The sequence below is a fragment of the Apus apus genome, chromosome 2 (assembly GCF_020740795.1).
Source record: "Apus apus isolate bApuApu2 chromosome 2, bApuApu2.pri.cur, whole genome shotgun sequence".
Classification (NCBI taxonomy): Eukaryota; Metazoa; Chordata; class Aves; order Apodiformes; family Apodidae; genus Apus; species Apus apus.
The window spans coordinates 37,082,478-37,110,298 of NC_067283.1; the positions used below are offsets into that span (position 1 = coordinate 37,082,478).

The 27,821-nt window shown below is 35.5% G+C and overlaps 1 protein-coding gene across 2 annotated transcripts in view; it reads right to left on the reverse strand.

Moving 5' to 3' along the window:
• TBC1D5 (TBC1 domain family member 5) overlaps nucleotides 1-27,821 on the reverse strand; it is a 320,926-nt gene that overhangs the window by 174,022 nt on the left and 119,083 nt on the right. For both annotated transcript variants that reach the window (XM_051610176.1, XM_051610175.1), the window contains one exon: nucleotides 20,009-20,143. In XM_051610176.1, the coding sequence (XP_051466136.1) occupies nucleotides 20,009-20,108 (100 nt within the window). In that variant the 5' untranslated portion in view covers nucleotides 20,109-20,143. The remainder of the gene's footprint in view (nucleotides 1-20,008; nucleotides 20,144-27,821) is intronic.

The following is a 27,821-nucleotide window of genomic DNA, read 5'->3' on the forward strand; positions in this document are numbered from 1 at the left end:
TCAGAAGAATTCTTTGGTGGTTGCAAGATTCTGAACTCTTAAATAATGTATATCCAGAGGTGTTTTAATATCATATCTTTGAGCATGATGGAAAGGCCAAGTTTTACTCTGATGTTAATAGTGATTTAAACACTTCAGAAAATGCATATGCATGAAAAAATAGTCTGACTTCCCATTTAGTGGGAACTACACAATACTAGCTTGTATAAGCAAATGTGACTTCCACTGAAGTCAATAAGCATTTAGTCCAGTAAAACCTGGATTAAATTTGTTATTATCAGCAACAAGACTGGTAAAAGAAAAAACCCACGGGTTAAAGGCAAAATGTGATTCTTATAACTTTTTTTTTTTTCAGTTATTGTTTCTCTTAGTGCACCTGTCTTTGGTCCAGAGTAAATTATGTCCAGTTCTGTTCATATGCTCAGTACTACAGCCCATATCTGCTCTACTTAACCTGGCTTATGATTTACCATATATAACCTAAACAAGTTCACTGAATCTGACTTAAAAGACTCCAGGATAATAAACAAACGTTTTAATGTAGTTTGATTGAAGTGGAAGCAGTATTCCTAACAAAGAATATAATACCTAACTTCAGCAAATTCTTTAAGAGCATGTATGCTTAACAAAATTGCAAAACAGAGGATACAGTAATATAACTAGTGACAAGTACCCCAATTAGATTTTGCACGGAAAGAAAAAACCTTAGAAGCTGCCTGGCATCGTTGCTAGGAACTTATGTCCCATGATATACTAATGCCGAATGACTTACCACTTGCATCCAGAAGAATTTAGCTAATTTTAACTTATAAACAGCCTAAAAGGTCTTTGAGCTATAAATCGCAATAATCTAAAGATGGCAAGAGGCAATAAACATGAGTTAATGACTCAGCATCCTCCTGAGATAGCACTGGTCATACAGCTTTGCCTAATCTTAGACAGGCACTATCACTGTAAAAAGGTGGTCTCCAGAGACCATTTACACTGACAGTAAGAAAAACATACCATCTCTTTAGATGTTCGAAGGCTACTATTGTCCATTAATTTACTTCAATTGCATCCTATTTTTAACCACATTTCTATCTTATAGATAGATGCAATCTGTATGTTTGGGAGAATAAATCACATATAAGTATAGTTTGATTTTCACATACTAAAGAAGTAGTGCACATTCCATTGAGTCTAGGAGAAAAACAGAGCCAAAAAAGATTGAGCAGAAGATTTTTAACACTCTGTTGTTTTGCCAAGATTAAATCATAGTAGAAGACAAACAAGAAAGGATTAAGTGCAATTTCATTGAAATAGAATTGCCCTTTCAACAAGAATCTAGCTCTTCAACTAACAGGCTTACCAGAAGACAGGCCCAGCCTGGCCAGGAGGCCACATGGTAGTGATATGTGGCCTCACCTCCTGAAGTTGGAGAGGTGGTTTCATGATAACCAGGACCAGAGGTTAAAAAGAGTAGGAGCCATTCTGCTTTGTTTCTTTGCTGTTTCTTATCAAAGAAAGCTACTACAGCTGGCTGACGGCTTACAGCACTATTAATGGATGTCAAAGGCTTCTCCTGAAAGCAGAATGTACTTTCTTGGACCCTCTTCCTTCATTGTATGTTCAGGAACACTGAGAAAAATCATACCACTTTCCTTTGCTCAGCTCATACACGCAAAGAAGTACAGCCTGAAATCAGTCACTCACACGGCTACTGCGCTGACACATGCATAACCAGCTACTTGCATATCTGGAATGGGATAACAGACAGCATTTACAGTTAGGAGGCACCCAGAAAGAATAAAAGAGGCAGCACTGTTGCTGCAGATGGAAACATGGGAATTCAGGCATATAAGAAACCAAAAGGCAGGGGAGCTACCTGTCATCCCGTGGAGGGGCTGGCACTACCTCTGACAGCCAGCAGCAGAGCTCTGGGTTTCAGCTCTGAGGAAGAGGAAGCAGATGAGAAGCTTTTAAGTTAGAGAGTTGTCCCACAAACACAAGCCTGGGCAATGCCTGGACTTCCCTCAAATGCTACAGTTTTAAAAGCAAACAAGAAGGAGGTGAAGAAAGTCCCAGGGGAAGCATCATGGGAAGCACCCAGTTACTGAACCACCCAGAGACAGGGAGAGGAGGTACTCAGGCAGCCAAAGCATCCCTGTCACCCCAGGAAGCTTGGCTCCTCCGCTCCTACCACAGCTTCTTTCAGCACCACTGGAAGCAGCAGAAGGTCTCTGGGATATCTGTCCTTGGCTGCTATACCCTTCTCAAGCCACTCACACAGTTGCTTCAGTCAGATCTGTAGGTCTGACAGGCTACTTCAGATTTACATCAACATAAACTGTAGGATAATCTGTCAAATCAGTTAGAAGTAGAATTCTGAGCACATCTACTGTGAAGACACATTTTTAATAATGAACTATGTAAGATATTTTGGTAGCATTACACACACACACACAAAATTATATAGTAAACCAATGGTTTATTAAATCATGAACACAGTCTCTTAGAAGTGCATATGATTTTTACTTTCTTTACCATTCATAATACAACAGAAACCACTTTTTTTTCCATTCCTTAACAAATTAATTACATGAATGATTTTGAAAAAAAGCAGCTTAGTCTCTCGGTGAATTTGAAGTCTCTGGGTAAAACAAAGCACATGTTCCATCAGTAGCAGAGTCTATAGGTAAGACAATTTAAAAGTACACTGTTTAAAAAAAAAAAACAATAAAAAATCACATTAGGTTATCTTTATCTTAGGACAGCACCAGTATCTGACAAACTTGAGCAAGATGGTCTGCAAAAAAACCCCAACAACCTGAAAATAAACAGCACTTCCACACCAGCTCAAATACTCAGCCCTGAAAGGGATGTTCCTGCTGCCAACGAAACAGCCCTTATGCTAAACAAATTAACTATACAGAAGGAACCTGCACCAGAAAGGGACACCTGAGCTTAAAGCTGCCTAGTTCGGCTTTATCAGATGAAGCCCGGAAGCCCTAGACTCCTCCTTTGGACCCATACCTCAAAGACCATGAAATGGAACAGTACCCTACATTCTTTACAAATTTCTGCAATGAAAAAAAACGTCACTGAAGAACACAGAAGAGGTACTGAGCTAGAGCTCTTAAACTGCCAAATCAAAATATGTCAAACCATAAAGAAAACACTAGATTCTTTTAAATCAAACATTTGCTAATTTGGAGAGCACCAACCGTGTACTTTGCTGGTGCAAAAGCAGATGCATGTCGTGAATGACAGATCTGGAAAAATTTGTAGAGCAAAGGTACATATGCATTAGCAGTAAACTCTAGATGTCTAAGAGATTAAAGCCCACTGCTACATCAGAATATAAAAATATATCAAACTGACAGCCAGAATGACAAGACACTTCTATTTACTACAGTGCAAGGTAGTTTGTTGAACACTAGTCCCTCTGTTTTAGATACTAAGAAAGAAACTCCCCACAAAACATTTCTGCAAAGAAGTATGCAATCCATCATGGCACAGATTTCTGTTCTTCACCCCTGCCCTCCTGTGAGGAGGATGAGCAGTGTCAGTACCTGGTGGCACTTCAGAATGGAACTAAGGATGCAAGTACAAAGAAACTGAAGGCATAAGAAGAATGAATCTTAAAAAATGTAGACAAGTAATTTAGACATGTATGACTAGGTTGACGATTTATTTTACACAACAACAGGATAAATGTTAAGTAGTAGTAGTCAATTTTTCTAGATAGTTACTCCAATTCTCTAAGACAAAAAAAGGGCAATCTCTTTGAGCCAAAAAGAAAAAAAGTCGGAGTGCAAGATAAAAATGTCATCCAGCATCAGAGAGTATCAACCTTTTGACTTTAGATTTTTTGACCAAGTATTACCAAAAGAAAATGTGAAAAGGCATGTTTCATGTATATAAATCATATTAAACTGTAATGAACAAAAATAATCTGGAGAGCAACAGAAGAGTCCTGAGGGATGACAAATTCTAAAATATTTTCACTTTTCTTCTGCTTTCACCTTCCAAATCTGGGATGTGGTCATGATTTGCTTGTGTTGTGTGACAGGTAGGGTACCTCTTTGTCCAGCTGGAGTGAAGAAAAAGCTTTTGCTCCAGAAACTTTGACTCTTCCATACTTGAGTTCTGCATTGTCAGCAGGCTTGACACTATTACCTCCAACATGGCATCCAGTGGGCACAGACCTTGACTGATGTGAAAAGAGGTCTGCACAAGGTCTGCAGTGTGGTATTAGTGACTTTGAATTACAGGTGGAGAATTTACACACATACTGTGGGAGTGAAATTCAAGACAACAGCCATCTTACTTGAGCACAGGAATTACTTGAAAAAGTACTGTATGCTGTGACTGCAGGTTGTAAGAAAGCAAGAAGGAATACGTATGTCTGAACAAGTTTTCCATTTCCTCTCATTGCAATGACAGTGAATAAAGATGACGAAAATTACAGCATGTGAATACTAGTGTAATTACTGAATGGTTCCCCACATAATTATGCAAAACAGATTTATCCCTAAGTTAATGTAGCCATTTTCTTTTTGAAACAGAATTTTCATGCCATCCATCAGTCACCCCAAAACACAAACCTTAGATGACTAAAGTGCACAGAATTTACTCATTTGGTCTGAAATAAAAGCAATGCATGTGAGGAGAAATAAAGGTTTAATGAAACAAAATAACATACTCCACTAGGGAAAACACATTTTGCCCAAAGAAAAAAACTAATGTAAATAAGTGGAGACTTGACTATTTGATAAATATAGCCCCAAAGGTTATATGTTTACTGAAAGAAGATATATATTATATGTGATGTAGATATTTTATTTGACTAGAAACATTAATTGCTTTCTAAATACAGTCATATTCTTTCCTTTCAAACTGTGAGGTCTCATTTCTTTTACTGCAACACACAGCCAATTACCTAACAGAAATGTTTACATTAATCACACTCTATATTTTAGTTTTTATACCACCAATTCTATTTTTGCTTAGAATGGAACTCCCTTGGGCATTCTTTCATGCCAACTGTTAATTTCTATCAGTGGTAAAGTTCCCTTAAGCTTCTTTTAACATCTACTGGACATGACCTCATAAAATTTAATGCCATTCATTAACCCCAAGCACTTAACTTTACACAGTAATGTCAGGCATCTGACTTCTCAGTGCATGAGAAATCCAAGTGGGAACCGTTTGAGAGATACCAATTACAAATCATTTCAGTAGTAGAAAACACAGCAATGAACAATATTAAAGGTTGAATTAAGACTTGAGAAAAATAGGGTTCTTGTGATGCTTTCTATCTAGAAATATAAAATATTTATAGGAACAAGGAAGAGGCTGCAATGTGATTGTTCTGGCTTGTTAGTGGACTAAAATTCAGAGCTGGGGCTGAATGCCAGGTTTTTAACACTGTCTGAAGCAGATATGCTGTGCAGTCATGTTTTCTCAGGTGCCCAAGTAGCCTTCAGGCATTTCAGAGGAGCACAGATGCTAGGACCACCTTATGTTCTGCAAAGGCCACGCACTAGCAAGATGGGGTAAGCCAGAAGGAGCTGTTTCTTCAAAGTGCTCCTCCCTTTCTTCCTGCAAGAGCCTTGCTAGGTTTAGCTTTAGAGTGTGGCTGTTCCGATTTTGGTTATGAACCAAGAAAGCTTTTGGAGGGACAGCACTGTTTTTATTTTCCCTGAGATGCACAGATGGGTGATGTCTGCTTAACTCATTTAACCATATTTCCCAGTGGCTTCACACATGTTGGAGAAAATGTGGAAAATTCTAAAGGTGAATGAAAAAAATACTTAGCAAGAATTTTCCAGCTTCTTTTGGGCCATCCAAGGACATTCCTTGTGGGGAGTGGAAACTGAGTGACAGCCTATCAAGGTCCTGACTGTAAAAAGGGCACACTGTTTGGGGGAGGGGGGGTGGGGGGGGGGGTGACGGGAAAGGAAAAAACAGAAGCAGAAAAAAAAAAAAGCTCTATTTTCTATTCATGTTGGCTCAAGAGATATCTAAGCATCCTCTGTGAGAAAGGACAGTGCTATGCAGCTACAAACATGGTCCATCAGAGTTCCTGGTAACAATCTGTTTATTCAGCTCTGTTATGCAAAATCCCCTCTTCTAGTCTGTACCCAACACTCACTTTTTTCTTGGTGTCACAGGCTGTTACATTCTGGTTTAAGCAGTTGATGCTGTTGGAGCAGGGATCATCTTAGCATTTCTAAACAAATTACACAAGGTAGCTATACATTGATTCATGAGAACTCGTGAGATTTGATGCTGATGTCTCTAAGTGCTACAATTTTATTTATTTATTTTTAAGCAGCAAAAAGAACCAGTTTTCAGAACTAAGCAGTAGCCCCCAAATTTACAGATCTTAACTGAGAAATATTTTTGCTGCTACCCTATAAATCTAAACAGATGGAAGTCATTTTACTCAAGCTGTATTTCCACAGAACGGTGTAAGGTGAATCCCAGCAAAATGCAGGGATTACAGAATTGAGGTTTTTACACGTGAACAACTGATATCTGATACCAGCCCCATCTCCAGTTTCTCAGAATGACTATTTTAGCTATAAACCACACATAACTAAAACCTACAGTCGATCCACACTTCCTACTACTGAAAATGTTTTTACATCTTGCCTGCCACTGGTCTAAGATCACTTTAGCATAATTACAGTGAGATGCAACATCAGTAAGTGTGCATCAGTTGGAAAAGTTTTTATTGCCTAATAGCAGGGAATGATAATAAAGCAGATGTACACTAGGCCATATGACAATGGCAACCAATTGGTCTGTATTTGGCAAAGCAAAGGATTAATGTTTTACAAACACAAAGAATGTTATACACTTGTCTAACAATATGGATGTAAATCTCTGCACAGCACAAACACTTGTGCTGATCAACATAAAGATACTGCTGTGATAGGTCCTTTGAAGTTGCAGATAAGAGCTCAAGCTGTAAAATGCCAACAAAAATTGAAGTTTATAAAGAATCACTGCCAGACTCTTAAATGTAGTAGCACTTGTGGGACTTTCTGTAATATAAATAGTAATTACCTTCAGTGTAGAATATATTTATGAAAATAAAAATACTTGTGCCTACACTGAAACTCAGAACTCAGTTTTCTACTTATGAAGCAAACTTTAAAATCTGTAAATTCTGAGCAAAACAAACCCCCAAATACTATTTTTCTCAAGATCACCTAATATGCAGTGCCCAGATATGTATACATGTGCATGCACATATTCAAGAGCTCCAACATACACACGTAAATACTACAAATTTGGTATGAGGGCATCTACCCCGTAGACAATTCAATCAATCTCTCAAGTGACACCCACACGTGCCTGCACACACCAAAGCAGATGTGGCATTAAGATATACAAAGTTATTGAAACTTTTAACAAGTAAAACGCATCTTTACTTAGCTACACCAGAATGAGGAATAAAGGGGTTTACATATGTTCCAATTCTAAACCTATCAATCAAACCCATGTTATTCCTTTGGGAGCTTATTTACATGCATATTTATCAGCCTCACATGCTAATTCCCTGCTGTTTTATGCCTGCGAGGCATGTTTATGAGTCATAATTGTTGATCTCATTTGATGTATTTCACTGAAGTAAGACATTATTCAGTTATGTGGCCTAATGTCAATGAATTACGATGACCTGATCTTCGAAATGCAACTTGCTCTTTAATTTTTATTAGAGTATAACTTATTCAGAAGAAAAAATAGGCTGAAATAGAAGATTACATGTTTTTGTAGTCATTTACCAAAACATCCTATTTTTTAAACTCTCCTCCCTACCTCTAGGCAAAGTTTTAAAAGTGCAGTTCTAAACACCAAATGAAAAGAATTTTTACCTGAAATTAGTACATATTCCTCAGAGTAGAACCTTTTATAGGTGTTTTTATTTTGTTTTAACCAGCCACAAGACAGACCTTTGGAGCAGTGGTCTATGTTTTGTAAAAGGAAAAAACCAGATTCAGTCCAAAGCCCTCAAATTGTGCTTTGTCTTAACTTCACCAACATTGAGACCAGATACAGACTTAGGAGCAACTAAGTGAGAACTACTAAATTATGTTAAAAGTCCCCAAACAGACTCATCACCTTTGATGCAAAATGCTGTCCATTTATGAACAAAAAAATCACTTGACGGTCAAAGAACAGATCTAAATAGTGGAATAATACCAAGGTGTACAAACTTAATTGTGGTGGCTTGGATTGAGCCATCAAAGGCTATCTGGGTGGCCACCCAGAAGGGACACTGGCTGGTTGCCGGACACGGTACTTACACAATTCTGCTCCTTACACAAAGACCCATGCCAGTCTTCCAACACCTCAAGTAATCCTTTGAGGTTTAAATTACCTTAAAAAAATCTGATTAATAAAAACTCTCAATAATCATGTCTTTTTTCCTAATGTGATTAGAGTATGAAAGAATCAAATCAATAAAGTAACTGATCATTTTTATTCTCTTGGAGAAAAGACTTGGTATCATTATAGTAAACACCCATGCTGAAGGATCCGTAGTGTAAGTGACTACAAGATTACCACTGTACACATAATTTACTGCATGATTTTCAGATGCCACCACTTCATATCTTAAGATTCAGTATTGTTTTAATGCAATTATTATAATTGTGCTATACATACCAAAAGTAACTATCATTTGACAATTTATTTTGCTTCACAAAAATCAGTAGTTGACTTTGGCATTTCTGTTCATAGATGATCACAGTTAATACAATGTTTATTTTAAATCCATCTTTATGTATTAGCTTAAAAAACCCACTTAGGTATGTTCAAAAGTTTCAAAGTTGCTGCTCAGAGCTACAGCTTTAGCAAGGAACTGAATAATACACACACAAAAAAGAAAACTGTCTTTAGCCAAGTAATGCAAATGCCAGCTACTAAATCTAGGCTCATTTTTCCATAGGAATCTCAAATTGAATCTGACAGATATGAGTAAGTGTCTTTGAAATCGCAGAGGACTTGCAAGTATCTTCCTAAATTTGAAATATCTAGAGGAGCTGTAGTATCAGAAATACCATGTTAATTGCAAGACGAAAAATCTGCTTTTTCATGTCCAGAATTAAAACCTGTGGTTTTCATTTATAGCTGCTTTTATTAAAAAACCTTTTTCTCCTGCAAAAATTTTAATCAAGCTTTACATGCCATTTTAAAAATGATTATATTTTATATGATATTTCTCCAAATGAGAAATTTATTTCTCATAGAAGTATGTTACAACCCAGCTTCTCTTAAGAAAAATTAGAATCTTCACTTGAACAACTAGTGATTCTAACAGCACAGTTACAAGGGTGTAACTTTGTATCATGCAAATGCCACAGCTAAAACTGTCATGTGATCATCATAAATATAAATTTATAAAATCCATTAACTTTAATCCTGCAGAAAAATGCCTATTTTCATTCCAGAACTTTTAAAACAGAAGTTTGCATTGGTTATAGGTATAAGAACTCCGAAACAGAGCTAGAGTATTCCACAGTATAAGCTCTGATTTACATCCTTTCTTTCAAATTCAAATAAACAAGACACAAACTCATCTGCCAGGCTATTTAATTAACATTTTCTAAATTTTTATTTTTAGAATAGCAACAATTAAAGCTACACTTTTTCTGGAAATAAAATCTCAAGTCTTAGTGTAGCTGATAATGTTGTGATCACCTAGCTATGATAATTCAGAATGAAGCTTTGTACACTTTTGCAAAGGAGTATTTTCTTTGGTATTTAATAAAGAATGAACTACTATCGGGTCACAGAAGTTTGGAGGTGGCCCTGTGGCTCAATATGCTTCTTACTTCCATTAAGATAACATCTGCTCTGGCCACCAGTCAGCAAATCAAATTTTATGAGAATTCATCTGAGTGCAAAGTAGAAAAGCCCACTAATGGACAGATTTATGTTCCATTGCTCCACCCTTTAAATATTTGAAATCAAAAGTAAACAAAACCAACAATGGTATCATCCGCTACTATGACTAACATATAGAAAATGTACCCCACTATACTGAAACTCAAACGTTTTCACATCACTGAACACATATTTTCACATGTATTACATGAGAACTTTGTCTCTTCAATTGCCCTGAGTACTGAAACACTATACAGTTTATTTTTCGTAAGCTTAAATAATTGATTCCATTATAAGTCAAATTTCACAGAAGAATTATCACCACCATAAAAGCTTTATTTGGATGAAATTTGTGCCTTTTAACTTGTATGAAGATAAAGAATAATAATTTGAAATGGGATATCAAAATTTTAGTAGAGAAATTTATCATATGGGCTACTTCCTAATATTTTGGTTACATAGTCCCCAAATCTGAATGGGATTTGTTAAAAAAATTGAGTGCCATCATCCTATCCCAGAGTTTATGTATAGTTTATGTGTTATTGTTTCTCACTTTAGTATCCAATCAGAAGCATGTAATTTCCAGCTGTTTCTACAGAATTAAGATATTTAACAGAATAAAATTATAGTAAGGTTTGTTGTTGTGCTTTTTTTTTTTTTTTTTTTAAAGTGGCTGTTTTAGTTTACTCACATTGAATTTGATTTTTAACCTTCCCATCTACTTTCTGTGAAATATCAGAGACAGGTATTCCATTTACCTCATCAGTAGTTTACAGGGTAAAAAGAAGATACCACTGTATTCACTGATTTGCAAGGTACATCAAGTAGTATGTCAAGACAGCTAATGCCCCCAGTACCTCGTAACTTAATGAAACAGTAAAAGCAGTACATAGTGCTTACTTAAAAAAAACAAACAACCTCTTAAGAAGTTTTACTATTTTCCCTCTTCTTAAGACTGGAGCTGGTAATGCCGAGCCAGAAAACCGTGGAAAAAAAAGAAGCACAAACAAATCAACTTTGGTAACTATTTCATTAAGCTGCAGTAGCACTCCTTAAAACTTCTGGCCACATCATGTTTTAATAGCAAAAACTATATATATCTGTACTGTGCCAATGTTTACCGAAGTTTAGGGAATAGTTTAACATATTTAAAACATGTAAACTTTATTTGATTACTCATAATCCTGAAAAGGTGAGAATGATCTGCATCTTCTATAAAATTTTTAATTTCCCTTACCAAAAATACTTTTTGTTGAAATTTCTAAGATGAAAGGCTTATTTTTTTTTCTTTTTTTTAACTTATTTTTGTGACATTTCTACTGCAGTTGAAACATTGTAATCACATGATTACTGACGCTGTGATCTAAGTATCTAGCATGATGGAAAAGCTGATCAGGGACATTTACGTATAACTACATCTGACAGAAGTGTTCAATCTTGTCATAGAGTGTGTGTGTATATGTACATTCATATAAATTCCAATCTTAAAATATTTAGAAACAAGACTCAGCAGTAGTTCACTTACACAAAACAAGATGTAAACGTAAGCTCACATACATGCATTTGTTCCTTATCCAGTATTGTTTAGAGTAGGATTAGTTTGCTGTTTTGTTGACTGTGGAGAAAGACAGTCAAAAGCAGAAAAGCTATGCACATTTCTCCCACTCCCTCCATTTTAGAACTCAATTTTGTTTAGAGATAAAGGTATTCTCCAATTATCTTGTACATTTAGCCTTTCTTCAATGATTGTGTATCTTACAAAATGGAGACCAGGCCTTTTAAAAGTCCATTTTATGCACTCTGCCTCTATGTGGCCAAATCTTGACACCAAATGCTTCAAATCTGAACTCCCAAAATCAAGGAACTCCACGTAACTAACCCCAGTTCAGTACCTTGGCCTAAATTACTGCTTCCATTAGACAGTAAAGGCACCCAGGCTTGTTACTTTTACAGTAAATTGGAACCTACCCATTAATTTTAATAGGATCGAGTTCCTGATTTTTCTGGCATCAAAGAAACACCTTTCACAGACATTTTGCAATAAATAATTAAAGTTGATTAGTAATAATAAGGTACCTTAAACAAAAAGGTAAACAGTGGAGACATTTATTATCAAAGTAAGAAAAGAAAAAACAACCTGCAACGCTCTTGTATGTGCAATTTATCAGGAAATGTTAAAAAGAAAAAAACAAATGTTGGCTCATTCCAGAGGTTCTTTGTCATCATTAATGTATTCAGGTTTTCACAGCTGAATTGCTGTACTTTGAAAAGATTTTCATGAAAGGAAACTCAAATTCAATGTTTAAACAAAGCTGTCAGGTTACCAAGATTCATATTTGCTTGTATGTCCAGAAAATGTTTTCTCCTTTTAAAAAGTCCTCTAGGCTAGAAGTATCATTATTCCTTTGCTCTTGATTTGTAAACAAAAGAAAATAAGCTTTTGTTAAGCAACACATATTTATTTGCTATTGTGAAGCTGAAACCAGCAGTTAGAAATACGTGTTCCAAAGCAGAGGTGAAAGTACCTGGTATGGATATTTTACTTCATTACTAGTTCTGTTCCTCAAATTGATACAAATGGCCTCCTTCTGTTTCTGTTTGTCTGCTTGCCTGATCAGTGGAGCTAATTGCCAGAGCTGGGGAGATCTCCTATATCAAACAGAAGATACGCAGTTTGTAACCTGCTTAATTTGCCGTATGTCCTGGATGGCCCTCAGTATGTTGTTCATTAAAGTATCAGCTGTTTCAGTTGTAGCAGTGGCAACCTAAGCATAGGCCTATTCTTCTTTGTTAAAAGGTCAGGCTGTCAATAAATAATACACATCTTGCTAGATAATTTCTTACCACTTAAAAGAAGCATGACGGTGTTTCTCTCCCCTTCCACACCTCATAGTTTTGCACATCCAAAGAGGACAAGGACAGGGGTACCCAAGGAGGCTAAAGAATAAGGCTTATTAGTAAATTAAGAGCCTAAAACTGAACGTTTGCAATATCACTTTGCAGTTAAGTGAAAGTAGGTTGAACCCTTCCCTTTTAAAAATGAGTTCCAGATCTTTATACATGTCCACATACACAAAAGACAGGAAAGATCGCATCTGTGCTGACATATTTCTGTTCTACAGAGAAATCAGTTTCTAATACAGTAAAATCGGTGGCATTTAAAACTCTTTCAAAATGTTTTAACATACGTTTAATCTCAGATGCAGAGGTCTGTAACATCAGCTAGGTGCATACAATTCATAGACGGCTTTGTAAATTACAATCTTCTATAAATCAGCATAGAAGTGAACTCAAAACATTTAAATATTATCCTGTACCAATCATGCTGGCCTCAGCTAGAATTCTGATTTACTAGTCTTTTATTGTACATACACAAGTACAATCAAACTTGTACAGTTCAATTTTTTTTTAATTAAGAGAATATGGCTTTTTACATACGAAGGAGGTACAGCCATTTAACATAATCTGATCATTGCCTGGAAACACTTAATATGTGAAATGTTTATGGGTAGAAACCTTTCTATTATGTTTTTTATCAAGTCTGAGTAAAATATTAAAAAAATGATTCTGTTCTCACTGTTAGCTACTGTATTACTTGTATTAATGAGCTAGTCTTAACATACTTTAAATTACATTTACAGAGATCATATTAAAAATAATTCTGTTTTAATTTTGTTGTTCAGTAGGTTACTATAGTTAAAATGGAAATTTCTGCTTTGCATTTTAAACTTATCTAAGAATGTAAAATTAGGTTAAAAATAATCTTTTTCATTCAACTTGCATAATTTCCTTTTATACTGCATGTATTATACTACAGGTATGCTAGGAAATGAGATGAGAGCCAACTAGTTGAGCTTTAACCTGGATTTGGGAAAAGCTAGGAAAAGAATAAAAAGAAACACTGAAATCAGTCTTTTCCACAGTAGGATCACAAGGAGTTATTAGAAAAATTACATGAGGATGACAAGTGACTATTATGCAAGTATTCAGGGAGGCCCGTATCTGGAAAAAAACCTGGGAATTCCCAGCTGAGATGACTGAACTGAGTTAGAGTGCCAATGTCATCAAAAAGAATGGTCTTATTTTACACCAATTTAGAGGAGAACTTTCAAAATGGACATTTCAGATTTCTTTTAGATCAACAGCCATTGCTGCCCAAAGGATCTTCTCTAATATCTGTCTTATCAACCACTGAAGGTTATTTCCCTGCATGGTGTTCGTGTCTGTTACCCATACCACAGTAAAACCTCATGTGAAGCCATCAAAACAACTGTAGCTACCAATTCTACAGAGAAAGGTCCTAGTCTGGAAGTTGGTAATCCTCAAGACTGTGTCAGATACTCACATTTGCTCCCAAAACTGAAATAATTAAAAATGCTCCTGCAGTTCCTAAATCTGAATTTGCAGCAAGGCTCTGAAACCAAAGGGCCCACAACTAGCAAATTTCTAAGAGCACGTCAACACCAGCACAAATGCAGTCTATAAATGAAAAAATGTACTGTGTTGACCAATTTCAACTAACTTTACATTGATTATATGTTTTTTTAAACATACATGGCTCTCCATTAACAGATCTCTTAGTAACGATGCATTACTTACACAGAAAAGAGAAGAGAAAAGGAAGAGTTGTATGGAAGAAGCAAGTGACAGGCTGAGTTAGCTCGAGATACACTGTGTTCTTCAAATAGCCTTTGTCACTACAATCCTGTTGCTGCTCAATTAAAAGTAAGCTAAACAGTAGTTATCATTAATAAATGAATATTAAAATGCTTATGTTAGCATATGGTGTTTCAAGATGTAAAAACCTTGCTTTTACTCATCCAACACGAAGCAAACCAGACTGAAGTCAGCTCTTTCTCCTCTAGCATGCCTGTGCCTTTAATGGAAAAGCCAAGTCTAGGAGAAGCACAAGGGTTTTGAACGATGACCACTAGCAACTACAATACTGGTTGGGCACACCCAAGCTTTCCGCCTGAAAGGCACAAAGGCCAACAAAAGACACCAGGTATTCTCAGGGCCTGGTGCAAACCATAGCACGAAATCCCAAAGGCATTAAGAACAACTGCAACCCTCCACATCTTCTGTTCCAATATAATGCAAAGAGGTTCTCTGTTTCAATCTTGTCTTTGTAATGAAAACACAAAGTAACATGCATATTTAAAAGGACTCTTAAAAACACAGTACTATACTTGATGTACATGTGGCTCCCTGGAGAGAGAATGAAAGAACACACATTACATGACACACATGGTATCATGCTAATGAAAAATATTTCATAAGAAAGTAGTAAGGCTTCAAACCTCACCCTATCTGCATTCTCAATTGCTTTTAATTAGGAATGTACTTCTCACACAGAGAAGTCTAGAGTTCTGTGGTTGCTACTTTTAAATGTAACTGCAGAAATTATATCTAAAACCAGAGACAGATAAACACCATGCAGGTCAATCTGCATCAGCATTGTGTCCCTGACAGAAGGGGCCTGTAAGGGTAAAAAACGCAAACTCCTAACACCGAATAGCTACAGACTGATTAGAAGATGATAAACTTTTTGACAGCAAAAATTCTCTTAAGCCTGGAACGAATATGAAAGGATGTACCTAAGACCATGACAGTCCCGCCCAGAAGCTGGCATTTACTTTATTAATTCCCTCCTGTACTCTACAAGTTTTCTATATAACACTGATATACACCTGGTATCTCAAACTCCATGTAAGGTATAGTTTTACATGGTAATACTTTCTAGTGATCAGGGTTATGAGGTTAACACCAGAACTGTAACATTCTCCAAAGATGAGCAATGCAACACAGAGCATACAGTCAAATTGGAAATATGTATGTTCTCTTACCATCTCTCATATTTTTTCATGGCAGCCGTAAGAATCAGGAGGTATGTAATAGTAAGTAAGTAAGTATGACATGGGCAACTCATCTATCTCAACTGGATTAATTTCAGTCATACACTGCAGTAGTTATCTTTGTCCTTCCAGCTACATCGGCCTTCTCTGTCCTTGCTACCAACTATAACCTTTAGCCATGATATATACCCCCTCAAACTCCAAATCCAAAACACTTACACCCATTAAAGGTTTCCCCTTTTCTTCTATTAAGAACAAAGAACACATTACATATTTCTATGTGAAGCATGCTATTAAATAATAGCTTGTACACTAATTAAAGCAAATGTAATTGTGAGAACACACTGACATTGTTAAAGTAAATTACCCAATTCGTTAATAGTTTCATTTCAAGTGACCTTAATTGTATTAATTGTGATATTGAGCAAATTAAATTTAAGAGTATTAAATGCATTGTTCCAGTCTGTCCTTAGAGGATCAACTTTCTCATTACATCAATGAAATGGGAATACTACCTACTACGCTCTTCAAAACTTCTGTCAAAATGTGGTGAATGCTGTAACTTAAGAGTAAAAACTTACAGCAGCTCAGAAACAGTTAATCTAGTTAAACCCTTTTCAATGTAACATAAACCTCAAGCCTTTGGAAAGGAACAAGAGTTTGTCAGATGCACTATACAGGGAGAAGTTAGATGAACAAAGTTTCTGAAATTTCTATTTGTATATTCAGGGTTTAAAAAGTCTGTGCTGGAGATAAGATAAAATTCATCCTTATCTGATTTCTCTGATAAAAACCTCTATTTTAGAGGGAATAATTAAAAAAATATTGTTAGAATAAAATGAGCAATATCATGAAGATTCTTAGAATAGAAAGTGTAGCAAGATATCATCAAAGTGAACACAACAATGCATATATGCATGTAAATACAACCAGATCCGAAAGATCAAATCCAAATTTAGAATTTCTTTAAACCCCTGAAATCTTCCATTTGAAGTATCAGATTGCAAAAGTGAGAATCTCTGCCATGAATTTCTCACCAACTATTAAAAATGCTATTTTAAAAAAGCATGAGTGCATATATGCAATAGATATTTTTCTATATTGAAAAAAATCCAACATGAGGAAAATAATACAGGCCAAATCAATAATAAAAAAAAGACTGAATACTATCCTATATTTATTTTTCAAAAATATTTCAAACAGATGAAAAAAAGATCTTGACTGTCAGTTAGTTCACAGCCTATCCTGAATTTTTTACACTTGCAAGCAAGCACATTCTCATGACTCATCATAACTCAAGATTTGAAGATCCTCAGTTTCAAGAAATTTGGACTGCTATGAACTCCCAGATCCTTCTCCAAATGACACCTACCTCCTCTGTAATGCTCTGTATTTGTACAGATAGGTAATTGTCTCCTGCCTAGCACTTGCAACACTAATCCTCACAGTTGTTGCTACTGAAACATGTTGTATTGATTCTCAGGCCACTTCTCCAAAATCTCAAGAATACTTTGAACTGTACATCTGTCCTCCATTGTGCTAATAGTCCTGTCCCGAAGACATTGTTTTTTCATTATAACTTCAGTGAGATTTTAATAAAAGCACTAAGTACTACTAGACTCAATCAATGTACTTCTAGAATCCCATTCAATATATCCTTCCAAGCTGTAAGCAAATGAAGAAAAATTAGTCTGTGCATGCAGTTTTCCAACAAGCTATTCTTAACAGCAATCCACATATTTCTTGGATTTCTTTCACTTTATGAAAATCCCTTGTGAGAGAATTTCAAAACTCCAGCTGGACATGACATCTCCTGGTTCTCCATCAAGTTTTGGTATCACTTGTACATATTAAAAATACAGTACTTCAAGTAGATTAACAAGTATGACTAGCTCTATGATTAAATATTTATTTTCAGCATTCCTATCAATGACACACTTTATTTTTATTACTTCAACTCACTGGAGCCTTCTAACACTTTGTCTCCACTACAAGCATTCAGCACAGCTTCAACAAACAGTTCACATCCCCTGATAATCTACAATACTGCACAGAACATCTCCTACAGATGGCCAACCTGTCCTCCATATTTCTGTCATACATGATACAGAAGACATTAAAATACAGATTTTCACCAAGTTGATTCTATATCATGCCTGAAACTTGAGACAGAGTTGAGAATTCTTTTGTGAAGACAATGATGGACAGACTGCATGGTCAGGAACAACTGTATACCTTGATGGCAACCTAATGAAGCCTAACCTACTGAAATATTAGAACTTATTATATATTAAGACTTATTTTGGATATATAAAGTTTCAAATTAAAATGCAGTATGTGTTTCGCAGTTAAAAAAAACCGATGAAGATGAAATGGATGCTTTATATAAAATATTTACATAGATGGAACATAAAAGATGTACCATAGTTGGTAACCTTCATGACTCGGGGAACCATGTATTTACATATCTTTATCTTCGCATGTGCGTATGTGTGTGTTGTGTATATATTTTTAACAGTTGACAGCTGTTTTAGAGCATACAGAGATGCCAAGCTGAATGAGGGTCTTGATTACTTCAAGATTAGCTATCTAAAGTTTCTATTCATTTTAAGTGTTGTTAGTGCGAAGAGTCATTAGTCACTTCCTTGTCTCATAGAACATCAGCATACATTTACATTGTTAATGAACATTTGGGGTAAATGAATTAATGGCACTTTTAAACATCAATTCAATACTAATAACTTTATATGTCATAAAAATGTTAAGGTTGAGATAAAAATGAGAAACCTTTTCAGAACAAGGTAACCAATTGCTTCTGGGTACAATACAGGGTAAAATTAATTTACAGTGTTTTTTTAACAGAGTAAAAATCTTGTTTTTTCTTGAAATAGAGTTGAGAGAATTACCAGTATTTTTAAAAGGAAAAAAAATCAGAAGAAAATGCTTATTTTCTTCTTGACTAGGGAAAACTAGAAGCAATCTATATTTCCTCTGGAAAATGGTTATTATTTTAGGTTATTGCAAAAGACTATTTCAAGTTTCTAAAAATATGTTAAAAAATGCATTTAGTTTATCAAACTGAAATGCCTCCATATTGTTAAGATGTCAAGTATAATAAAGCAGGAACACTGACCTAGAAAAGCAATTTAATTTAATCGTCAGGTTTTGAAATACTTCCCCCTAGATGTTCATTTTCATTTTCTAACATTGAAAAAGCTTTATAAACCAATGAAGAAAAAAATGAAAGATAAAATTAGCTCAAAGGGACAATGAAGTTTTACCAATATATTTTAAATCAAAACACCAGCTTCTTATAAACTGAAGTAATAAACCTGACTAAGCAAAACTTGACATAGCTTTTTTAATAAGTACCAGTAAACAGAAGATTTATAGACAGATACACCCACACGGAGTAGTTGATCTGGGTGAGGGACTTAGGAAATGTGACAAAGTTGTTTCAATTCTGTAATTTAAAATAAATTTTTTATTTTGCCCTCCTGGTACATGTGTTCAATGACTGGAAAATTACAGGTAGTTAAGGTGCCACTGTGTATAACCAAGTACTTGAGGAATGTTTTCATGACAGGAATGAGATTTCTTGTCAAGCTTAACACTTTCTTCAAGACAACTATACTGTCACTACTAGCAAATAAGTAGAAAAGACAAGCAATACAGACATACATTGCATTATGGAAGTTTGCTCTGCTTATTAGAGTCTTCCAAATACTGCATTTAATTAATTTATGTTACTACATAATTTCTACCTTTAGAGCCTGTTCCTCCTATCTTAACTTGCAGGGTCTTTTTCAAAATAAGAATATAGGTGCTGAGCCAAACAAAAAAAAAATAAATCAGCCTTTTTATTTGCATAATCTCATCCAAAATAACATACTGAACTTTACTTTTTGTTTTACGAAAAATCTCCCAAACCAAAGCAGTGTAAAAGAGTCCATGCTTGAGAACACAACACAAAGCCATACACTGCCATTCAATATTCTTATGCTGAAGTCAGTGTTTGGTTTATGATTAAAAAAGGATGACAGCGCATTAAACATTTGGCTAATATTTCTGTCTGCAATTGAAAGCTGACTTTTTGTGGTTTTCATTAGTGTCAAAGTGTTCTACATACACTCTGAAATGTTCTTTAAGTTGTCCTGTTCAGCTTCATTGAGAGAATTAAACAGATTATTACAGCTGCAGTTATCACGACACACTTTTGTAAGGTTTCCAGGTATAAAGTAAAAAAAGTACAGAAGTACAAAACTCACCTTCCTCTGGCTTGTTCAAATAACTCTGCAAGGGATCAATGCCTATTTCTTGTTCCTCTGTTTGCAAAGGGTGACTGGTTTCAGACAAAGAATGATACATAATGGCAATAATAAATTCCCACGAAGGGTTTTTATCTGGATGGGAAAAAAAAAAAAAGGAAACAAACACTTCAGTATTTCTTTAGCTATTTTTCAATAACACAGTTCCTTATTTTCTATGCATAACATCACCATTAGATGTCTAATAGCAGAGCAATACTATTTCCATTCAAATGTTTTCTTATTTGGAGTCCAAAAGAATTGTTATAGTACCTTCAACTATTACACTGCACATAAAATTCCAAGTGTGGGTCAAGAGACTGCACAGTCAGGCAGGAGCCTCTTTCTTTCCTGTTTCCAGCTTCCCCAACTCATCTTACACTGTAATTCCAGGAAGAACTGATGCTGGTCCTTGATGACGATGAAGTTTACAGTGCACAGCTGAGGTGAGACCCATCACTACCACTATTCTGGACTCAGGACCTCTCACCCTAGAAAAACTTCCTTTTAACCACTACTTTTTCAGAAATCATAGGTGAAGTATAAGACAACAGAGAGAGGGATGCAAAAACGTGCAGAAAAGAGAGTACAAGATAATACTGACTGGTATGTTGGGGTGACTTTGGTTTTATTAAGATTTATATTAGCTTTCCAGAATGATGGATTCTCCAACACTGGACACTTCTAAGACTCAACTTGACAGGGTGATGGGCCATCTCATCTAAATTGTGTTCCAACCTAGAAAGGTTGGACCAGATGATCTCTGAGGTCCCTTCCAACTCGACATTCTGTGATGCTGAAGAAGCATTTGAAGAAACAATGCGTTAGCTAGATATTTACAAAGTTCTTTCAAAAGCAAAGGGCAAAAGGAGAGAAAGCACAAAACTGGTAACACAGGAAGTAGGTGATGAGGGTTCATCATCACATGGTGCTGAAGCACATTCACATCACTACCATGTAAGTGAACAAGAACTATGTTAGAAGTTCATGGGAGGAGTTTTGGAATCTAGTCTTTGTTGCAATGACTAAGAGGATGCCAATAAAAGGGTCAAAGGCAGATAGTGTTATGGTTAGAGCAGTAATAAGGAAAAACAACCTTTTCTGTGCATAAACAGCACAGAAGCACATTTGTCAAGACTGCTTTTTGGTCACTGTACAGCAATGTATTAACAACTTCAAAGAGATGTAGGCTAACTTGCAGCACAAAAGAATTACACCAGCCAAATAGGCTTCATTTGCCCGAGCACAGTGAGTAGCTGAGTTTGAAATCACTTACTTTAACTGCTTAGTTTATAAGTAGCTTAACTTTCTAACTCCAAGAAAAATATATTTTAAAAGAAATATACAAACATAAACAGGAATGGAATGGAACGGAATCGGACAGAACAGAACAAATGCATCTGTACTTCCACGATCGGTGTATCATTTATTTGGAAATCAGTAATTATGCTTTTCCTTTGGTTCTTAAAAAGCATGGCATTGACCATATACATTATATATCTTCAGTTTACTGTCAATGAGTGAAAGGGGACTGGAATTTTTAAGAACTTTCTAGTTTTATATACTATCCATCCACTACATTTGCCTGCTGAGACATGCAGAAAAAACCCTAAGTAAGTAATAAACAAAGCTAGTTGGGCCACAGTCAGGCACTTCCTTCAAACCAATGCATCCAAGACTGTTTTTGAAAGGATGCTCTCTCAGCTCTATTCCCTGAGGGTTTTGTCCTTTATTTGTTCCAGCATCTGTGTTAATGTGATGCAAAGATTATCACACCCTTATCTCTCACTACTTTAGCTAGAATAGACCATCTCGAGCTCTTGGGAACAAGCAGCCAGGAACTGAGGGAAGGTTGGGCTGACCACTTCTGCAGTGGGACACCTTTATGTCAAATTATTACAACCTTACATGATAAAACACATCACTAAAACACAGAAATGGCTTGAACAACTCTTTGTACTAGCTGAACAAAACTTATTACGAATGCACATACACATAATGTGTTTCCTACGTAATTTCTAAACTATAATTATGAAAAATGCAGGAAGGGTAACCTGGAGAAAAACATTTATAAACTTGCTAGCCACTTAAATAGCATTTCAATTTTTACTTGTATATGGCTACATAACATAGAGATGTTTACAAGTACCTGATATCTCAAATAAATAAATTAAAAACTTGAAAGAATTTACTCTTTTATTTAAAAAAAGAAAAATCAACCAACTTTGCTGAAAGAGATGTTTATAATTTTCTCCTGCTGGAATTTTTGGTGTTATTCTTGTTCTTTTTGCTACATCATTGTAAATACCTTTCAACTGATCTGTTCATGTTGCCTTTACAAAAATTACAAGCTTGTCTCAAATCATGCTGCCTGAGTTTGACTTTTTATTTTTGCAGTCCTTCAGACACTGCTATCTGATCTGACCAAGGCACAACCTTAGTACCTTTCAAATTGAGAACCAGGAGCAAAATTACCTTCCTAACCTTTGTAGTTCTAGCAGCCTCACTTAGTAAAGACACAATATGCTTCAGACTTGCATCGTTTTTCCTCAATAACATGGTATTAAAGTACCTCTACTAAATTTGCTCTTTTATATTATTTTGTTCTGTATCCATCTTCTCCTTTTAAAAAATGCTTCCCAAACCCCACGTATTTACAACATATAAGAGCCATAATTTACTTTACTGATGGTTAGAGTGGTTTTAAACAGCTGAATGGAGTTACTTTTGATACTTGCACAGTGATTAATCAGTTACTTGTGTTTGTTTACACATACATTTGATTACTGTTAAAAAAATATCAATACCTATTAGTCTTATCACTCCCTCGTCCAAGCAATTTTCTTTACAGTTTTATACTTAAGTTTTTTTCAGCTCTTCTAAGAAGAGCAAAGAGAAGTATTAAAAATTATGTTTACACTTGGGATCTTACTCTCAGACAGATAAATTCTTTACGTGTTTGTGGTTGATTTGTAGTGGCCTGTAACATATTGTTTGTATTAAATAAGATGCAATTTATAAACATTCTCAACGTGAAACAATTCTAAAATCTTATAAAATCTGAAATTCAATTATTAGATTACAAGGCTAGATACTGGCTATCTAGTTAAACCCTAACATCTCAGTCAAAGCTAAAAGTGACTCTTTTATCTAGTCCTACTTTTTTTTTTTTTTTTTTTTTTCTTCCAAAGATGAAAGGCTAAAAGACCCAAAGACCAGGCACCCTTGCCAGAAATGGGAGTTCAACTACTCTTTAATATACATGAAAAAATAATTAAGGCTGCCTATGAAACATTTATCTAGTTAGGGGAATGAAAAGAGACACTAATCCACCCAAGAGCTCAAGGAAGAGACAGGCAGATGAACTCCTCTCCTGGCTGCTCTCATTAGGTGGGTGGTTGGAAGCGCTGCTGTGGCACAGCCCCAGCGTGGGGCTCATCTGCTCCTGCCTCCACCCAGGACAGCATGATGGCTCTGCTCCTCACCCACCAACACGCACAGAGTGCATCCAGACTGCTTCCCAGCAACAGTGAAGGCAGCTTGGCAGTATGCTTCTGACCTGTCAGCCCAGGTTGTCGATGGAGGACACAAAAAATCCCTTGGCTTATGAATTCCAACAAAGAACTTCATGGGATGTTAAAAGGATTCTGTAGAGATACTTGCTTATAGCACAAAAGCATGTCTCCCCATTACCTCCTCCATATTCTATAGGTGATAAGTATCAAGCTGTTTCCATTAGGAAAAAACTTAACTGATACTTACTAACACCCATCTTACTGACAACCTCTTTCTACACAGCAGGGATCAACTACTTTTTGTTTAAGATAGTCTTATTTAACATAGCCATTCTAATTCAGAGAACTTTTCTTGTTCTTAGCGAGTACTTCAGTTGGAATTCTGCAGTTTCTTTTTTAGACATGAGGAGATTTGTGCACCTGAGCATTTACAAGGTTTTTTCCCTTCCATTTTAGCTGCTCTAACACATGGTATTATTTCTACTGCCTCTTGCCATAAACTAGTCTTTCCTGAACAGTAGTGCATTCATCCACATTGCCATTCTTCCTGTATAAAAACAAGGGAGTTTGGAACGCTTTAAGAAATAGTATTTAAAATATTTGAAATTAAAACCATCAGATGTCAGAGGCAACAGTCTCAACTCAGCCATACTTCTGTTAATATGCAGAAGTTGTATCTATCTATCTAGAAATACAAGAGAAGTCTAAGTGACATATGCTTCTATTATTAGCTGCCCTCCCAGTGAAGCACCAATCAATTCTGGACCAGACTTGGGCAAAACACAGCAAAAACATGTATTACACAAACCTAAAATTATATCTCTAAAGACCTGTATACAATAGCAGAGTAATCTGTAACAAGATTAAAATAAATGTTCATATGATAAACTGATTACAAGGAATGTGCCATTAGAAGATGAGCTGAAAATAAAACCAAACTTTATAGAGTTCTTTTGCAGTGAGACTAGTCACTACCATGAGAGCAAGTGGCAAGACTACCCTAATCTCAAAAATTTTTAGTAAATTTATCATCAGTATTTCATAAGAAAAACATAGCACAGTTGAACAGGAATACTGTACCATATTTCAAGTCCTAAGACATTCATTCACCTCTTCACTTGCAACAGATTCTGGATACAAATATTCAGTATTCAAAGGAGCAGTTTACGGATGACAAGAATTGTTTCAAAAGTGGTTTCTAAATTACTTCCATTTTAAAAACCTAAAACCACCTCATCTAAAATGTTTTACAGTGTCTATATAGACTTTTAAAAATTATTCATTCAAACTACAAAACACAATGAAGGTGTAAGTGAGCAGGTGAAAAATAATTAGGCAATTCTGAGTTTTTACAATATCCATTTCCCCTCTCTTCCCATCCCCCACTGGTGAAATGAGAGGAACTGCAGGCTTGAGAATGTACTTAGGACCACGGGAAGAACTGAAGAAACTGCAGCACTTGTCCCACTCTTGATCTCTGACATCCTCTTACCCCTGAATGATCAAGCAAAAAAGTAAAACATTTTATGCATGAAGAAAGGACAAGGAAAATCCACTAAATTTGAGGAAGAATCTAAAAAATGTTGTTTAATTGTGGAGATGCTAACAAAAAAAATCAGTTTATATCAGGAATATGACATTTCTGAAAACTATTGAAGCATACCAAAGTATTTAAATAATTCTTTGCATTTGTTCTATTAGACTGTATCAACTACCTGCTCCAAATTATCTTTGGGTCTTTATTTCATGCCATATAGCAAAGTTTACAATTTTAATTACTTAAATTGATGACAAGTAGAGGAAATACTTGTTTAGATAAGTGATAAATTAGCTGCCCTGTGAAGTCAAATTGATTAAAATGACCTGACTAAAAGCAAATAGCTGATGTGGTAATGGTCCTATGCATGTTTTGTTAAGTTTGACAGCATCATGTTATGAGGGTTCATGACTGTGCCCCTCATTTGCAGTTTATGAAGCAGTCAAGCATGTTAGCACACAAGCAGAGATATTTCAGAATGTGAAAACACTTAAAAACAGATAAGGAATTAAGTATTAGGAGAATAAACATGCATTGTGTTTCTGTAAAGCAACAAAGTAGAGATAATTGGCAAATAAATGGGAAACAGTTCCAGAACCTGGGTTTTCTTTCACTGGACAAATCTCCTGGGCCTTAAATTATTCCTCCTAAACTAGAAAAAAGTCCTGAGCATGAACTTTGGAAAATCAGGACCATTTGGTATGTTTCAAGCTGGGTACTTTTTAGTAAGACACTCATTAACAGGCATTTTTTAAAATTCTGTTCCAATTTACTTAATTATTTGCTCTGGGAGTGATTTTTACCTGGGCCACATGGACCACCTATCTCACAGCACCGAGCTCATCTGCTCGCCATCATTTGAGCCCTTTACTACAAACACCTACATTTAAATACAGAAGATACTAGTTCAAGTGCCTCAAAAAAACACCCCAACAAAACCCCACAAAACCCAAGCCCTCTCATCAGTTTAAAATTAGCTAAGGTGTCTACTCAGTGACTTCCACAGCCACCACCCACTCAAGAAACAAGCCTTAGGAGGAAAACTTAACTCAAAAGAAAAGTGCACAATTTGACAAACTTCGGATAGCATAAAACAAGACTGTTTTCTTTTATAAAATGTATCAGATTACGTATCATTAAAATAGAATGATGCAAACATAAAATTGGACTGACATGGTAGAACAGATTAACATTAACATCAGCTGGGGTCCAGAACAAAACAAACAAGATCATACCACTGACAGACAGGTTAACAGTCAGTAAGTCTGAGGACCATGAAATACAATTAATTTTGTCCCATTTAATAACATTTCCTGCATTTTAACTTCTGTCTCTCTGATCTTTAATATAAAAACAGAGTTACATTGGACTTTAAATAAGTTAATTAAGTATTAAAATCAATCATGTGATAGTCTTAATATTTAATATTGTTAGATTGTATATCAAAGTGGTTTTATTATTTATTTACTCCAAACCTTTCCAGAATACTTCATGTGGCAACAGGGGGTCTGTATCTCACAAGATAAATGCATTTACAATGCCAAATAAATTATATATAAAAGCATTTGTCTTAATACATGTCATTCAATATTAAATATCACCCATTGGTACCACCCTGAAACCCTAATCTATTTTTACCAACCGCACATTTGTATTATTCAAATGTTGCCTATTAAATAGTTGTCTCAAGAGCCACAGTAAAGGAATACATACCTAAGAACAATTATCATAGGAGCTTTAAAACTCTGTCTACAGATTTAACCCTACAATTTTCATGTCTTACCAGTACTTAAACATGCCAAGTATACATTCAGTAGTGAATTAAAATGTCAGGGATAAGAAACAACATAAATAGCCTGGGACCATGAGAATGTATTCGCTTGGTAGTTCACGTGATAGTTAAAACATTTTTTTAATGCTAAAAATTAAAAAAATAGGAAAAAAATACCCCACAAAACTTGATCATAAGTAAACACTTCACATTCTGTTAGTTTGGAAGATAGAAAATCTTCCAGATATTTGTTTCAAGCAGAGAATAAGTTCATGCAGTTGCTAGCTTACAGTTTTCTTGAGGTTACATGATTCTGTAAGATACACTAGTTTGACTAAGGAAGAAAAATGTGAATAAAGCAGAGAGGATCAAAATTGTAATGTAACGTTGACCACTATATTCAATATCCATAGTCAACTACCAACCTGCCAATGTCTCCCGTTGTCTAATGCTATGAATAGTGACATTTGACATTTACAGTGCAACATTTCTGTCTTTTCCATTGAAAAAGTTGACAACAGAAGTAAAAACAGCATCAACCATCTTAGTATGATTGTAGCAACCCAATGCTACAGTTACATGTTCAGCATGGTCTCATTAAAAAAAAATAATTAAAAAAAATAAAAAAAATCAATGAATAGGTGAGACAATAGCCAAAACCAGTCTCAACTTTGAAGTTTGAATTTCCTATAAAAACCAAACCCCCCATCCTCAACACAAAATTATACATATTTTTAATGCAGGCTTATGTGACAGCTCCACAATGAAGCTATTAAGAGAACACAATTTTGGTCTTTGATTTCCAACAAGAGATACCTAAAACCAGCCAAAGTCAATGGCTAAACGTAGCCCATATCCTGTAAGCTTCTCCCACCCCAAATTCTAGTTGGTTAGAAGCAGATGTGAAAATGTTACATTGCTGTATTTTCACTGTACTTCCTTTCAACTGAA